Source organism: Eurypyga helias, unplaced genomic scaffold (genome assembly GCF_000690775.1).
Source record: "Eurypyga helias isolate BGI_N326 unplaced genomic scaffold, ASM69077v1 scaffold598, whole genome shotgun sequence".
In the NCBI taxonomy this organism is placed as follows: Eukaryota; Metazoa; Chordata; class Aves; order Eurypygiformes; family Eurypygidae; genus Eurypyga; species Eurypyga helias.
Genome location: NW_010267303.1, coordinates 1 through 18,237, shown reverse-complemented (window position 1 = coordinate 18,237; position 18,237 = coordinate 1). Strand labels below are relative to the sequence as shown.

The following is an 18,237-nucleotide window of genomic DNA, read 5'->3' as shown; positions in this document are numbered from 1 at the left end:
GACCTGGCAGCGTGTGAGCTGGGCGGCCTGTGATGCCTACAGATGAATTTCAATGTGTTTTATACATGGATGGAAGGGATAGATTTTGCCTGTTTTAGGATACCTCCCCCAAAACAAATGTGAAGTTTTGCCCCTCGCTGCTTTCCAGTATATGGTGTTAGAACAGAGAGGGAGGAAAGGGTCTTCCACTTTGTTTTCAAGGCAGTACATGAAGTACCGTATGCCTGGGAATCTCTCTGCTCTATGAACAGCAGCCACCATGCGGGTATCTGTATTCTAGCATCAGGCATATTAAACCGTATGTCATCCGTCTCAACAGCTAGAAAGACTTGTTACTTACCTGTATACAGCAGTACTGGGAACCATCCTCATTTCCCCTAATGAAGCAGTCTAATTAACTGAAGCTGTTTGCTGCTGTCGCTTTGGCATCAGCAGCCCAGCTTCAGTGGGGAAGATTCTCAGCAACTTAGCTGTCACTTTGCTAACTGATCACATGTCAGATAATGAACTCGGTTTTCCTATTAGCCTTCGAAATACACTTGGCAAGGGGAAAAACACCTTCTCAGGTTAAACGTTTTCTAAGGTCGCAGAAAATGAGCAATAAATCAGGAGCAGAACTAGCTTTTCAAAACTTAAATCCCTCCCCCAAAGGTCTCCTTTCTTACGGAAATAGAGGGTCCTGAAGTTTATGGCCAAAGGACTTGAAAGAGTTTTCTGAAGAATATTTAATCCACAAAGCCTCAGTTTAGAGTATAAAAAACACAAGATGTCTGTTTAGAAAGCTGATATCCAACTGTAGTCCATTTTTCTTATTTTTCGTAACTCCTTTTCCTGGGATTTAGACAGTTTACAAGTCATCTCTCCTAACAATTCCGTAGGACTTGTATCTTCTTGTTCCATTTCAGTAATTTCTCTTTCCTCATCTGAGTCATCCTCTGTTTTTTCACTTTCCATTTCTACTTCATCAGCTACTTCTTCAGCACTGAAAGAGGAAGGTGATCGGAAACAACCCAATTAATTAAATTAATGGGTACTCTGACATACTGAAGTATCACATACTATAGGAGGCAAGTTATGCAAATAAGTAAGCAAACATTATATCTTGTTTTTTTCCTCTCAGAAGCTCTATCCTCTTGCCATCTCAATTATGAGCTATTTTTCAAGTAGGTGTCCTCTGTTTTCAATAAGCTTAACACACACCATTTTTCTTTCTCCACACACAATACACATCAGAACAGGCAGATTTGTAATCTCACACTCCTGCAAGATTGGATACACTGATAGATAAGACAATATTCAACACGGCCATTCTTCTCCTTCAAATCAAAAAAAGGTCACTTGGTCTTAAAAATGGCTATAATACCTCGAGTGTTACTAGGAAAGATAAGTTTGGTTTGGTTTTGGGTTTGTTTTTTGTGGGTTTGTTTTTTTTTTTTTTTTTTTTTAAAGCATAGGGAGGTACGTAAGGTTTAGAGTTAAACTTGAGCTGAAGTAGAAAGCACATTTCCAAAAAGTTCTGTAGAAGAGTTCCCATTTACAATGTGGTAATTATTGGTTTGAATGTCTGTTGTATAAATATTTTGGGTGACATTAGGAATAACCTGCATGGCAGAACAGTACTGGTCTCCTAGAAATCATCTGTTTCAACACAAAATATTTCTCACACACAAAATTTAAGTGGTGAAATGTGCAATACATTAATATTACACTGCCAAGAAAATAAAATTATTTAACATTAATAGAATGAATCTATACAGTGATACATTCTCACCATTCTTCAAGAGCTCATCCCTGCAGCCCTTACGTGTAACTTCAAATGCACATTCATGCTAGTTACCAGTGTCAAAGTACAAGCCCTAGATGTGCAAATATTTACACAGGCCACTGAACTCCCAAATTCTTCAGCACTGAAACTACATGCAAGTCTCCAGTTATTCCCTCTATTAGACTTTTGACAGTGTTTTGTTGCTGTGGCATGAAGACTTTTACTGGTGTCACCCAGCAATACTGGTCAACAGAGCAGAGCTGGGGTGACCATGCTGCTGCTACGGCGGAATACAACGCATGCGCAAAAACTACTCCAACTGCTCGTTCTTTCTGGGCAAACACTGGCAGCGTAAGCCATCCCCTCAGTGGTCTTTGCAAATGCAGAATGGCAGCTGACACTGATGACGCCTTCACCTCTGCCTTGGTAGAGTTTCATTAAACACTCTAAGGAATAGATTGCAAAAAACCACAAGCACTTCACTGGCTTCACTGCAAGTGACAAGATACTAATCCTAATACCAGACTGCAGTGCTAACCCCTCTGCCTGCATTCGTTTTCCAGAGGCACACATGGATCTCAGAGAAGCAAGATACAATACATTCTAAGTACCTATCAGACTACTCCATTTAATTGGAATTAATGCACTGTAGGATAAGCAAGACAATTGTGTTCGCTGTATACACTCGTATTTTGGCTTAATTAAGTAGGAATGGAAGTTGAGTTGTAAAGAAACAGGATCAAACCCAAGGACTAACTTCTTGGTGTATCGAGAAACCAACGCCAATAATTAAGCAGGAAGTCATCATAATAGGAAATAATGTTGAGAATCCACCATTTATCCAAAAATAACCCTAAAAAGATTAAATCCCTGGAATAAAGTTAAATTCATGAACAACATCTGAGTACCTGCTTTTATACTTTAAGCAGAGATAAAATAATAACAAAGGAGAGTTCTTCAATTTTCTTACCTTTTGTTCTCTTTGGAGATGAGCAATGAATTGATAAATATAGGACAGAGGAAGGAAGCAGATGGCAAAACGTGTGCTGGAGTGTGCAAAAGCTGAAAAGAAGAACAGAAGCTTTATGAAAGCTGTTGTTTGTCATGGTTTTGTTTGTACGTTTACTGGAAGTACTCCTACCTCTTTGACAGCAGGCGAATCTTGCTCATGCTTATTACGAACAATCACTTTTCCAAGGTCTGTGCCCTCTTGTGATCGCTGACGCCTGTGCTTTCCCAACAGCAAGCTAAATGGGGTCACCGGCAGACTTTCTTCTACTGCCAGCTTGAAAAAGATGAAAGTTTTAAGTAGAATTGTAATGTCACAAACCTAAGTTTAACCTCATTTTGAGCGACCAAAACTCAGAATCCACCCGGGTGACAGGACTCCACAGTCAAGTCTCACTCAACTGAGCCCTGTGGCTCTTCATACTCACCCTCTGTCAGGCATCCTCAGCACGCCCTACACAGGGGTAATAAAACTCTTTGGGATCTGGCGCTGGGTTCAAGAACACCAGATTTTAGTTGGTTGAGGTACCAATTAACTTCCAAATACGGAAGTTGGTGCATGTGCCAGAAAAGTTAAGCACGGCTTTCAGATAGCACTTATGATTAAAAGGTCATTTATACCCCTAGCATTGCCAGTTGAGTGATTTAATTCTACCACTGGAAGCAAAACATGGCAGCTTGCCGCTGGCATTTTCCTAGATCAATATACCTGTAGCTGAGTACCGAATTATTCTCCCCCCTCCAGAGAGACTGACTGCTTCACAACCACATGCCTGTTGGATTCTGTATTAGAAAGGAATTAACCTCTATTTTGATCTATTTTATCTAACCAACCAAATCAAGTAAGTGCTACAGTTCTATTCTGTTCAATGGGTACGAACCACTTCTTCAACGTGACTTTAAAACACTGAATTTCCAGACTACGGCTCCACAGAAGTACTTACTGGAATGTAATTCTGAAATTCCTTCTCCCTGACAACTCCCAATTAACCAACAACCGTTCATCCTCACCAGAAAGCGCAGGTCAGCCCACACTCAAGGTTCCAAGTGTTAAAGAAACCAAGATAAGGAAAGAGCTTATTCAAACATCAAGTGCTTTTGCTTCATTTGTGCAACCTGAATCCTTTCAAAGGAGAACTATCCTTTTAAAAAAAACTATCTTTTTTGGTTCAGGTGAAGTGAGAAGAGGAGGGGGTAGCTTACTAATACTACCTTTTTTTTTTTTAAAAAAGGTTTTTACAAATAGCCATTCTGTCAGAAAATAAGCAAATACAGATTCCTGCCCCCTCAGCTAGGTGCTTGTGACTCCATCTGAGGATGCGTGTGCATTTTGAGGACAGAAGGGAATTTGAACCCAACAAACTGAACACCAACAGAATTTAACTGCTCTGTACAGCTGTCTCAGAACTTCTGTAAGAGGTACCTGTTTGCTTGAGGGTGTAAGCCTTTCTTCTAGGGACTTTGCACTAAGCGTCATCAGCTCCTAAAATACAGAAATGCAGTCGTTTTAGTATGTGAAACTGCTTTCCATGTAGCCATACCTTGCCTACAGAAGCTTCCCACTGGCCCAAAAGGTTTTGTCAGTCAGGTGGAAGAGGCAAACACACCTCTTCCTCTTTATTTTATGAAAAAACTGAAAGGAAGTGGGAATGGCCCTAGAGGCTTTATATAGACTTTTTGGGAAAGCAAACAAAATCACCAGCCACTCACAAGTGACAGGCAAAACTGAATATCCTATGAAACATTTGAATAATCAGAAATAAATCAGCTTCTTAGGTGACTGTTCAAGTTAAACAGCAGGGACAGTGTTCCCAAATTATCTACTTTCTTGTGTGAATGAGGAAGCAGAAACTATTAGCAGAAGAAAACCAGTAAATAATAAATTTTGAACTGCAGCTGAAAGCTGCCGTTTTTGGCAGTTGAAAGCTTTTAATAAAGAATAAAGCATGGTTTACGCTGCCTTGAAATTCTTATACCCTAACAGCAGACTCAGAATTTGTATCAGAGTATCAAATACTTTATATCCTTTATATAATGCTGACTTTTCCCCCAGGAATCACCTGCCAATCACCATTTCTTACTTGTGTATCCGTAAGAAAAAATAGTTGGGATCTTCTTAGCCAAAGGTATTTCTCCGAGCCAATAATTTCAGGTTCATCTCTTGGAACAAAGGCAGCAAGCTGGATCTTTTCTTTACAGAGGTTTCTCTGGATATAGACAGGCCGTGGCTCGTTTGGTTTAAACACAAACACTGCAAAACCAAGAATATCCTTTGTTTAAATCATCAAGTTCTTCCCTACCCAGACAGCTGTCAAACCCTCTGTATGGTAGCCACTAAGGGCTGGACAGGACAGCGTTAAGCACCAGCCTGCAGGAATTCTAATCACGAAGCATTACGGCATACTAGAAGGTACCTGTCACAGTGTTCCCATCCAGAGAACATACTGGGAAATTAACTTTTCTGTAGAGCAGTGGCTCTAGGAAGAGTAATCATAATTTATAGTCAAAGCTCTAAACCGTAGCAGTACACTTCAACCGCAGTTTTGCATTTACAGGAGAGGGTCAAGAACATCCTCACCCAGAGAACATGTTAATCCTGTGCTATACTCTGTACCGGAAACTAACTGTTAGAAGAGGAGACGAGGAGCCAGCACGCTTTACTTGACTGCTGCTGTCCGACACAGCTCAGTTTACACAGGTGCAACCATAGACTCAAGTCTGTCTTATGGCTGTCCTGGGGCTGAATTCTAAGAAAACATGTTCTAGAAATTATGGCTTCACGATTTTAAATTCCACTATTACGTGTCAAAGAAGCCTTTGTACTTACAGCTGGACTCTTTTGAGAGCCATGAGACAGCAGCAATATGTTCTGAAAGGGGATCAGGTTGCAGAAGTAAGACATTGAGGTGGGCACTCCACTCCACTGAAAAACAAACACAGCAACAGCCAGACATGAAGAGGCGGCATTCAATTCTATCCCACTACTTTGCCAAACAAAAGCTCCAATGAGAATGACATGCAGGGCCTTAACCTCTGGAAGAGGCAAGCCACTTAGTCCCAGATGATTCAAAATACACAAATATTATCAACTTCTACAAATGCAGGAAATGCTAGCTGTTATCAGTCATCTGACTTAGGATTTACTTCCCACGTGCACATAGAGCACGTGCATGGCAGACAGAGTGCTGTCTGGACTGACAGGACATTTTGCAGTAGATCAGTCTGGAATCACACTAGAATTATTTTAAGGCTTCACAGTAAATTCAAGTATTGAATGTTACCAACTCTAGTATATATTTAAGCTGATCTTACATGCACAACTGAGCAGGTTCCAGCAACACAAAAAGCCGCAGTCAGTGGCACCAATAAGGTACTTGGAACATGTTAGTCTCCCAAAGCAGATGTTCCTACAGAAGTAAAAAGTCAAAACAAGTCAGCAATCTTCAGATTCATCTTTGCTTCTGTACGTAGTAACGATCCACAAGTCACATAAACATTTAGTTAAGATTTAGTTCTGGTATTTAAATCAGGAGAAGTTTGCTTTTTGCTTTCCCCTCCAGCAGCATGAAACTTCTCCCAGACTTACCTGGTGGCTGTGTGTGTGAGTGGAAAGCATGCATACATCTGTAAGGATTACGTGATCCTACAACATTCTGATTCCAAGGAGTGATTTTAAGGTCTTAAACAAGTTACAAACATATAAGTACTATTAAATGTTCACACTAGGACTGGAAAATAAATTCCATATATAAAGAATTCCTACTATTGCTCTAAGCACTAGAAAGAGAAGAGTCTTAAAAAAACCCTAAAAAACACCCCATTCTTGTAGGCTGCATCAGTTGAAATGAGTGACTTGCTTTCACCTACAATTTATTTTCTCATTCTCTTGTTTGAGAATAATAGAATTGCCTTTTGATTTCTAATGCTACAAAATGTTTTCAAAAAAGCTAAGAAAGGGGAGGATATCTACATTAAAACACACCTTTGAAGCAATGCACATAATACAGTCATTGAAGATAGTCCTACAATAATTTATTTTCTTTTCATATAGCATATAGTAAAGGCTAGAAAAGGACCAGCTGGCCCGGGAAAAGTTTGCCACTGCAAGAGAAGTTTTCTCTATAAGAGCAGAGATGCCTCCCACGATTTTCCTGCACAGCAGTTTTAGAATCGCATTTCTCAGTTTCTAATCTTAGAGGAGCAGTATGAACAAAACAGCCTCGATCACACAGAAGAAAAGCTTACAAACATACACAAAATCACAGAAGTGAGAAATCTCTATCTTTCCTTGATTATGTCAAGAGTCTTTAAAACACTGTGACCACACAATGGTTTGCTGTCACTTTAGGTGTTTCCCAGAAGCAGGTATATAGAATCATGGAATCATAGAATCATAGAATGGTTTGGGTTGGAAGGGACCTTAAAGATCATCTAGTTCCAACGCCCCTGCCATGGGCAGGGACACCTTCCACTAGACCAGGTTGCTCACAGCCTCATCCAGCCTGGCCTTGAACACTTCCAGGGATGGGGCATCCACAGCTTCTCTGGGCAACCTGTTCCAGTGCCTCACCACCCTCTCTGGTTTCTTGAAACAGAAACACCTCTATATATATGAAACACCTCTAACATTACTGTAGCAATGACTAGGAGAAGCAGTTAGGAAACCCTTAGCACTGAAAGAGAATGCTACAGTAGGTTTGTAACATCTTCCCGTTTCAGCAATTGTTAACCTATAGAGAACTGGCACAGAGATTACGTAGATGAACCAGTGAGGTCACCTATTGACCTATTTTTTTCCAGTTCTCATAAGAAAAATTATATTTTACTTGGATCAGAAACTTCTGTGTATTTGCACAGTTCAGGAAGCACTATCCTATTCTTGTGAATCTCTACCTTTCATCTCTACGACTGACCTATGCCATTCCTCATTATCCTTACACAAGAGGACAGTAGCTAGACACTGGCAATGTCTTTTATCATGACAGCACACAGTGGAGCATCCTGGGATAGTCTGCCAGGCAAATACAGATTTTCCAACAGAGGTTTGAAAAGATCAAGGTATGTATCTTATAGTAGAGACATCAATAAACCACAGAGGCATATTGACCTTGTTACAGCTTCTGTTTGTATGCACGTGTACATGAAAGAAAAGCAAACTCCTTACATTTATACTTTTCAAGTACCTGGATCCATCCCTAGGTTAATGGGGAAAAAAGAGAAGGGCTATTAACATGCTACTGCATGCCCAATGATACGTATTTGGGTATGGGAGGTACAGGAATCATAGGCAAGTAAGAAGATGGAACTACAAAGCTTGATTTTTAAACCGTAATGTACCAACCACCTAAAAGCCATTTTAGAGCCTTCTCTATGTATGAACTGAAGACTGTTAAATGCAAAGTTTATATGAACATATACAAGGTCTTGGACTACTATGAGCTGATTCTTTCCGTTCTGAGCGTTCCAGAGAGCCATGAACAGCCAGATAAAAAAACATACCTTATTTTTCCAGGTGGATGGCAAAATGTACACTTAAGATCCCAAGTAACCGAATCCCACACAGTGACAGTTTCTTCAAAGCTAACAGCAAGCAAAGAGCCATCTTCTGAGAAGCAGCAGTTAGTAGCCTGGTAGTTGTGGTAGCTGCCGACAAAGTCACAGCTCCAGCTCACGCTCTGCTGTGCTGCATTGAACAAATACACTAGTTAATTCAAGTTCATACATGAAGAAAGAGGTTGTCAAGTATTAGGGCTGCAAAATAGGCTCAAGAGCAAGGTAGGTTTGTTTCAGAAGGCTTACATTTTTGAAGAGTACAGAGAATCTGTCCTGTTCTAGTACAGGAAACATCTAGTAGGTCTTCCATTTGTCCTCAGTTTTGCATTTGATTACTGAATCCCGAGATTAACACAATACAATATTCAGGTTTACTGTGCCAACTACATTAACTGTGCCCTCAAAGAGGCAGATGTTAGATGAAAGAAAAAAACATACCAAAGTAGATTCAACTTTTAGCACTCTGAAACATACTGTTCTTTTAATACAATAGCAAGCACAAGAGCATTACTAAAATTTTGAACACAGGTTGCATTTGAGCCCAAAAAAGCTCACAGTTCATGGACATAAAGTCTGAGGACCACAACGTGACCCATCAAGCATGTGTCCTTGCACTGGTTAACCTGCCAGTGCATCAGCCGGGACACCCTTCCCGTTGTTGATAACCACCATAAAACAAACAGCCAAGTGATCTACTTAGCACATAACATACATTTCCCAGTGTAAATAAATTCATACAGCAAGCTACTGAAACATGTGAGTAGGATGAGGAAAGAAAGGAAATAAGTTCACCCTATGCCAAGATATTGTCTGTATAAATATCTACTAGTTGATGACTAAAAGAACCACCTGTAAAAACGCCAGAAACTATTCACTACTCTAAACTGCCTGGCACCACCTACAGGCACAGCGAGAGATCTGCTGCAAACAGAAACATGCCGGAGTGTATTCTACATATGAACTAATAAGTTTAATTATTTGCTGCACAGAAGCCTGCAGGCATGTTCAGTGTTTCTACCTGAGCATTCCTACCCTGCATTCCCTGGGCAAATACACCCCAAAAGTCAGCACTAATTTTTACTTTTACAGGATGAAACAGACCTGTTTAGTCCCTTAAAAGACAAACACACACACTACCTGATGAGCCCAGTCAGCAGATACAAAACTATCTTGCTGAAGGAAACAGACCCCATTTGGTTTCATCCCCAGCCCACACTGTACTCCAGATCTTAAAGTATCTGCTCTTTAAGTTAAGATATAATCTAGGCTTAGAACTATTTGCAGTCAAAACCCAAAATAAACCTCTTCCAGGTGCCATTGAGGGAGCTGCTGTAAAGTGAAATACAAGCATAGATCCTAGTAATTGAATACAAGCTTCTGGTTTTCTTCTCATGAATAGCCACTGTTGAGGAGCAAACTGCTTGGAAAGTCAATTTGGGAAATTAAGTTTCCCAGATGGAAACCTCTGTGGCTCAAAAGCACCTCTGAACATGTTCTCACCTGCCCAACTAAACACAAACACGTCACTAAATTGCAAGCAGCTCAGCAAGACCACGACCACGTCTATTCAGGAACATGAGATGATAGGACACCCAAGCAGCAGGGAAGTTCCAGCTCACTGAAGCAGCACCGCAACAGCATTTAAATAAAAGGAAATTGAGCAGCAGGAAATCTCCTGTATTTCGCATCCAAAGGCATACAGGGTGACACGCATCCCTCAGACGTTCTGTTTGAAATGGGTGAATGTCAGCACGATGCATTTTGAGAGGTGAAATTTGGCTACTGAAGTATCTTGGGAGTGGATCCTAAATATCCATTCTAGGGCATTCAAATATCTAACAGGAAGGAAGGATGATGAAAAAACAAGCTCTGAACTGGTGGAGCTGCAGAAAGGCCGAGTGCTATGATTTTACACTAACTGAACTAAACCAGAATAAAACATTTCTGTAACCTGCTTGCTTGAGCAGAAGTCTCAAATACACAGATGACCCAGAGGAATTACAAAAGCAGTTTTCCCAGCATGGAAAAATCATTACCACAAACAACCCTTTAAACAAATCAACGCAGGCTGCGGTTCCGTTCTGCAGCAGGCTCAGCACGGTCCTTGCTATATCAGGAACCTCCCAATCACTCCATAGTACTGCAAAACCATGAAAGAACTCCATCACAGAGGATGCTCGGGAGAACACAATACTCCGTGACACCAGCAGAAAAGAGATAAAGGCGTGGGACTAGAGGGCCTGGTTCGGAAAGGACCAGGTTAGGGTCAGAATTTCTATAGCATGACACAAGGTAGCAAGCAAGTTATTTAGACCATACTTACCCTCCGGATCGGTGTCTTCTACCATCATCCAGACTTTAAACACACAATCTCTGCCAGCTGTTACCAGTATCAGAGAGTCATCTTCCAATTCATCCATGTCACGGAAGCACATGTCTGTTATGTGGTCATCATGGGGCATATTTATTCTGGTATTCAGCTTAAAGCTATAGGAAAAGGAAACAGAAACTTGCCATTTCATATCATTTTGACCTTGCGGAAGATTTCAGTCTAAGATGATTCTGGGAGGGGCAGGGAGAAGAGGAATCCAAGAAACCGCTGTCTCATTACATAGCTAAATGGTATCGCATTTGCAGATTGGATTTCTCTAATCACTTCCATACAGCAAGAGAGATAGTAGCCCCAAAGAAAAAAACCCAATAAAGTCTTCATCTTCTGTCCTCTAGAAGGACTAATCAATGAATGATGGATTAGACAAGCTATAGAACCATTCTGTCAAGTCCATGGCTTTTAATACCAAGTCAGTATGTGAATTTAAGTCCCATGGTTAAAGCAGCCTGTCTGATTGATATGCATAAATTAGACTCTGAGCAATTATTTCCAATTTGTATTTACTTCAACTCTCTGCGTGGTTCCTGCTGCGTGTCGCCTGCATGGTAAAAACTCTCCCGAGGGTCTTCCCTAGAATTTTATTAGTTCATCTGGAAAATCTCTGCCTTTGCAAGACAAAACCTGTGTTGATATTTGTGTGATACTTTAGATATTGACACCTCGAAGGCCAGCTCTACTATTGTTACCTTTGTGTTTCTTCATCATAGAACCACAGCTTCAACTGTAACTCAGGGTCAGTCACTTCTTCTCTCTCCTCTACTGTTGCTAGCCACTTGCCTCGCGCGCTAAACGCGACTTTTACCAAGTCGGCTTGTTTTAAACCTGCCTGATGAATGTACTGTCGTTGCACAATATCCAACTGCAAAACAGCAAAACCAAAGTTAAATTCAAGTGTAAATTTAGAGGACTGGGCTGAAGCATAGAAAAAAAAAATGTGGGGAAAGCATAATTAGAGCATGTACATTCCACAATAATGCTAAGCGTAGGAAAGAAGGAGAAAAAGATATTTAGAGGGATTTTTACTTAGAAATATTTGACATTTAACAGGAGCAGCACGCTCTTTTCAAGTACTTATTCACCTGTCAACGTGAAGCTATGCTTAACAACAAGTTTGCAGCCAAGCTGAAAACATCTCAGCTCAGAATCCAGTCTTGCAGTATAGCTACTGGCTGTTTTCCTGTTTACCATATTAAGCCTTCAAATAAATTCTGATGCATAACTAACTTGATGGACCAAGTTAAAACTTTTAGTACAAGCCCATCCAACTTACACTGAACAGCTGTTGGTCACTCTGGAGACAGTAGAACTGCAAGTGGCCAGGCTCTCCGTTCAGGACCAAAGCTTTGGTTCTAGGATCAACCACCAGACCAGTCTTGACATCCGGACCTGGAAAGAAAAATGAGATGACAAATGACCCAAGATGTAAAGTGACACGTTCTGCCCTCTGAGGGGCAGATAAATATGACTGCACTTACTTTTGATTAGTCCTTGAATACTTCTGGAAAATCTTAGGTTGCTGTTGATTATTGTAATTCCTGAAAGGAAAAACAGATAAAGTCTTGCAAAAGGCTTCTGCAAGGTAACCACATCTCATGGTGGGGAAGGGACCTTAACCAACTGCACTTAAACCTCTAAATGTATCTTTCCTCGATTTATGGCACCCATACACCAAGGTGGAGAGCCATGTTACAGCAGTCATCAGGCAAATTCACAGAACTGATGAAAAAGCAAAACATCACCTCAAGCATGTGTTCTTTCAGATTAATACTGAACTTTTATATACTATCTAGTTAATTCAGTTACAAAATAAAGCTCATACGGATTTGCATTCCATTTTGCTTTAAGTGATTCTTAAAGTATGTGTTGGCTTACTGTTGTCTGTGTGCAAAGTGCAACAGAGTGTGCCATCAGGTGACATGGAGATGTACTCAATAGCAGATCCCAAACGAGGAAGGAAATCCTTCTGACAGTCTGATTCGTTGTGCCACAGAACTAGAACAGATTCAACTCCACCACTCAGCAAGCTGGTTCCTTTTCCGGCAAGAAAAACGTAATTACAAGTTTTGGTTAAAAAAAGAAAATACCCCAAAAAACCCCCACTGTCATCAGTATACGTGTTCACACTGACAGACAAACAGAGGTTTCAAACCCCTTTCTTACACTGCATGACATACAAAGCCATTATTCCTCATACCTAGCCTGGGCAATACACAGAGTTATTTATCATTATTCCATGTTGAATTGTTAGAGAAAAAGAGTTTGTGTCTACTGTAAAATCTAAACAATGCTTTGGGAGCAGATCCCATTACTTTCTGAATCAGCTGAGTATGTGTGTTAGAACGTAGCTGAACTGTTGTATCAACCAGAAATACTTTGCAGTAAGAAGTATCCTAAGGAGAAGAGTTCAGATCACACAATTCAGATAAAAGTTAACTCTATTTTTGCCACAAGGTTTGAGCTCAGACAGGACTGGCTTGTTTTATCTGGATGCAAATAAGACTCTGGCAAGAAGCCATCAGTTCTTTCCTACTCAGGAGAGGGGAGGAGTGAGGGAGAGTGGAGTTGGGGGAAAGCGGGTAAGAGAAGGAGTTAGATTTTACTTTTAACACAGAAGGTAGAGAGTTGACATTATGAATGCCAATCAAAAAATAAAAGCTGCTTCAGTTTTCATTTCAGATCCTTCCTGGACATATTTAAAATTCTAGAAACTGATTTGTTGAAGTGGACAATCTCACATTTCTACTGATTCTTACCCTCCCTGCTGCAACTCTGAGAGATTTTTTTTTCTTTGTTTCTTGGGGTTTTTCTTTGTGTGGGGTGGTGGTGTTGTGGTTGTTAGGTTTTTGTGGTTTTTCTACTCACCCTCTATAGAAAAAGCTAGATCCATGACAGAATCGTGATGCCAGTGCAGCGTGGTAAATGTGTACTCTTTCCTGTGGTAGAAATTCCTCCTGTGTGGGGAAGAACAGAACAGTTCTTTAGGCACAACAGCAACCACAGAGCAAGCGAAAGGAAACACTGACTTGAATCAAGCGCACCATCCTCTCCGCTAAGTTCTAGAGTTTCTTGTATGCTCACGTGATGCAAAGGGCGGGAAGGACCCCTGCTAGCACGTTGTCAGCACCTGCCTGGTGCACACCCCACACCTCAGACATACCGAGCACCTCAGTGCTGCAGGGCAACTTGGCAAGCACGTCGTTCTCTACCATGCAATTCCACCAGCGTGCTCTCCCTAGGGCTCCAGCAGCCCACGAAGAGTTACTGCAGCTGCTCCTGCATTACCTTTTTCAAATGCAGTTTAGATTCACAGAACATAGCTTAACAGGAACGTTTTCCCATCTGACATTAAAATGAAGCTGCAGTCTGAAGTCAGTGTCAGCGCTGCAGCTTCACAGGGCTCGCCGTTCTGTGCTCACCAAGACTTGTGAAAATGGCAACGCTAAGGATGAAATTGACTGCGCTCCTCAGGTTTCACTCTGTACCCCAAAAACGAACGTCAGCTCAGGAACGCAGCTGAACCGAAACGCACATACCAGAGGCGAATCTTTCCATCAGCGTGGCCAGTTGCAATACAGTCCTGCGTAGGATGGCACGCTATGCAGGTGAAGTGATTGTTCCCACTTTTTGTCTTTGTTGCACTTACAGAAAACCTTCAAGAGTTAAGAAAGAAGCTTCCATTACACTTTAAAAGAAACAACACAAAAACCTAACAAGAACTTTTCAAAAGGATTGGCTAATGCACATAAAAATAATTCTGACTAGCAAAGTGAAACATCTCCAAGGTGTTATGCACGCTCCGTAAAATAGTGACAGACTTATTTTTCTCCTTTCCTTCATTAGCTCTTTGCCTTCAATCAAGCTGAAGGATTTTTCCTTCTTTCTCTCTCTCTTCTTCCAGCTCCCTTTTCTCCCCCTTCTGGCCTTGCCCAAGCCATGTCACTTGTTTCAGTCCAATATCAGCCTAAGCATTTACCTGAAAGAAGCACACGCCTGAGCTGAAGAGACAAGCTACCGATGCCACTGCAGCACCTCACCATCTGTCTCTAGGGGAAGCTTCTTACGCAGCGACTACCTCCCCTCCAGCATAAAACCAAACGGCTGCTGACAAATCTACAGCAATGTGTGCACACATCACCAGCTGACAAACATTTACGATCTATCAGACTGAATCAATTCCCGACACTTTCAGTCCTACCTGTTCAACTGTTTCTGTTTAAAAAAATAAACCTGGAGATGAATGTCCTTCACTGATGCCACATATTCACCCTGTGACAGTAAAACAACTACTTAGGACATACAGATCATGTTTTTACACATAAAAGGAAAAAAATCATGTTTCACTACAAAGTACTTAAAATCAAAAGTAACACAAACTGATGCTAAGTAAATATTTTCCTGTTCTAAGTGTTGTTTGTTTGTTTTTATGAAAAGAAAGCTTAGGTCTTACACAGATTCATTTAACGTCAGTTCTGTTTCTGTGTTGCTGTGCTGGTATAAAACCATAAACAGCATATAGTTCATTTGAGAGGAAAACAACCCAATGCCAACCAACCCACCCCCAACAGAAGAAACAACCCCAAAAGGTGAGTATACTTCTCTTCCAAATGCAGTACGCTTCGGTGACGCGTCCACACCATCCAATACCACTGACAGCTCCTTGGCTTCCACATCCTGGCCTGCTGCTTTTGTCAGCTTAACTGAGACCAGCTGGAATGTATCTGACCAATGAAAAATCTGTTATAAAAAGGCTTTATAAAAGAACAAGTTTATGTAGACCCCTTCCAAAGGGGATTTACACCCATTCTACCTTAAAACTAACAGGTTAGTGCCTTCCAGTATTTTTTATAAGTTTGAAAAAGTTTGCAGTATATTTCAAAAAATAATTGCTTCAGGTATTTTGATCTTTTTTACAAGGCCATGTAGTAGCAGGGCAAGGGGTAATGGGTTTAAATTGAAAGTGGGGAGGTTTAGATGGACATCAAGAAGAAATTCTTCCCGGAGAGGGTGGTGAGGCACTGGAACAGGTTGCCCAGAAAAGCTGTGGATGCCCCATCCCTGGAAGTGTTCAAGGCCAGGCTGGATGTGGCTTTGAGCAACCTGGTCTAGTGGAGGGTGTCCCTCCCCGTGGAAGGGGTTTGGAACTAGATGGTCTTTGTGGTCCCTTCCAACCCAAACCACTCTGTGATTCTATGATTTAAACGATAGTATTGAAGATAGAAAAACAGATAGCAAAGACCAGTGCAACTGTAAGCAGAAACCAAGCAAAGTTGTATATTTCCTTTATCTCTGAAGTGACAGTTGTCGCAATGTAGTAAGAGGAAGGTCAGGCTATATTTTTATTTATTTCACAGAACATTCTAGGAAGAAATATTTAGGCATGCTGTTAAACAGGACTATTTACGTTAATACTGCTTAAGGTGGAGGAGTAGCCTGTAGCATACCCTCGATCATGGTAAGCACTGCTTACAGATTCATTGCATCTTTAACACCAGATACATGCAGTATGTGCTTCACAAGTGAGGATAAACACTCTTCTCAATAAATACTAAAAAAAATAGATGCCATATAATGAAAATAACAAAAGAGAGAGAGGTACAAAATCATAGAATCACAGAAATAGTTTCAAAATCAATGCCTTAAGGCACATTCTTGCAGCATATTGTTCACTGACATGGCAGCAGCTTAGATGCAGAATGACATATATGACAAGGATGATGCCAATCATACTGTACCTCTTTCTCCGCTCTTTGGAATTACAACAAACACCGAGTCCTCACAATTAGGAAGTGCGTACAGCGCCAGAAGTTTGGGTCCTACAGCGAAAGTCTGAAGACAAAATAAAAGAGGAGGTGGTCAGTGATTTTACACTTGTGCGCATGGTTTTCAACAAGTTTTTACAGTAAGGAAAACACACATGCTTTAAAGAAACCTTGATGTATTAATTAAAAATGTCAACTCTAAGACAAATAAGAAGACAATTATTCTGTAAAGAACTAATACAAATGTTAAACTGGTACTAATAATATATGAGGCTTGACATTTACTGAAAAACCCAGAGGTACCTTACCCCTAATACAAAGCCGAAAGCCCACCTATAGGCAAATGCCTCTACCTAGCAGAAGACAGGAAAAACAGCAGACTTAGCAGCTCACATTTTCAAGCCATCATATCAATTTCTGTTGGCGTATCACAAACTGCAGCACACTCCCTAAGAGCTACACTGGGCTCTGAACTGCAGCAAGTAGCGAAGTTAGTACATCAGTGCATATACCATCTTTTCCCCCAAAAGATTCTGCATCACCATAAATTTCTGCAGTGACACACACATCAACTGTCACATTCTATTACTGACATAAATAAATGGTTTTCTGGCTGTGCTAATGGCAGAACAACAAATCTCCAACTGGGCTGTGCCTGTTTGTAGTAACAGCTGCAGAAATTCTTATTCTACTATCTATGGGTCAAGAACAATTTTGACATGCTCAATGGGAATAGCTCAGCATACCTTAATGGGAATCCCATCCATGAAGTCCCATAGCTTAATGCTGCCATCAAGAGAGGAAGAATAGAGCTGAGAGAAAAAAAAAAAAAAAAGAGTAATATATTAAAGTCAGTTTCTACATAAAATCACCACTTAAAACTTGAAGGATTGATCAATGGAACTAGGATTCTGAGTGGCTGAATCATAAATAGACAACACAGACCAGCCCTGTGCTGCCTTCAAAGTGCAATGGAAATACAGCATTGTTATTCTGGTTTGAAGTACACAGTTACAGGACGTGTGAAAAAGCCAACAGGTATTTGTGTTTAGTCACTTAAGACTACCAGAGCACGCACAGATATCCATTATGTGAACATCTATTAACATTTGCATCAGACTTTGCACAGATAACACGCAGATGCCGTCCATCTGGGCAAGCAATTCGTTTATCTAGCAACAGCAAAGAAACCCCAAGCAAACTGAGAGCTGGACAAACTGGGCAAATTAAAAGGATTTAGTTAAATCTGCACCCGCATCAGTGGAGAGAGCAAACATCAACCACAGCAAATATCGCTGATTTTGTCACGTGCTTCCTTCCCTCTACAGTCATTAAAAAAAATGGAAGTTTTGCTGACATTTCCATTTTGCTGTTGTTTCACTCAACGAGTGCGATCCCCATGATGTTTCGCATTTTTGTTTGTGGAAAACAGATACAACGTTTACCCTCCCAGGCAGATTTCAGAGAAGCATTAACTCTACAGCGCTGTAACTGCTCCCAGCTCGTTCTCAAAGTGCACCCAACAGCCAGGGCAGCCCCCGGGGCAGGGGCCGGAGCACCCCCAGCACCCGCCCTCTCCCCAAACCTGCATGCAGTTGTGGGGGTTGAGCTGGATGTCCGTCACCAGGTCGGCGTGGCCCCCCATCAGCTGCAGCGTCTCCTCGGTGGCCACGCTGTACATCTTGACGAAGTCTCCGGCCGCACACAGCAGGTACCTGGAGAAGGACGAAGGCCATCACCCCACCGCCCACGGGAGAAGG

The 18,237-nt window shown here is 41.2% G+C and overlaps 1 protein-coding gene across 1 annotated transcript; it reads right to left on the bottom strand.

The window, feature by feature from the left end:
* Positions 1-774: 774 nt before the first annotated feature.
* WDR75 (WD repeat domain 75) lies at positions 775-18,208 on the bottom strand (the record flags this gene model as incomplete). The annotated part of the gene is made up of 20 exons (XM_010157350.1): positions 775-982; positions 2,736-2,827; positions 2,907-3,050; positions 4,197-4,256; positions 4,855-5,024; positions 5,601-5,696; positions 6,086-6,180; positions 8,273-8,456; positions 10,650-10,813; positions 11,405-11,577; positions 11,989-12,104; positions 12,194-12,253; positions 12,591-12,749; positions 13,581-13,669; positions 14,252-14,368; positions 14,914-14,984; positions 15,312-15,436; positions 16,451-16,544; positions 17,224-17,289; positions 18,063-18,208. Coding segments are annotated over 20 exons (2,429 nt in total), but the record flags the coding sequence as incomplete, so codon positions are not given.
* Positions 18,209-18,237: the final 29 nt, after the last annotated feature.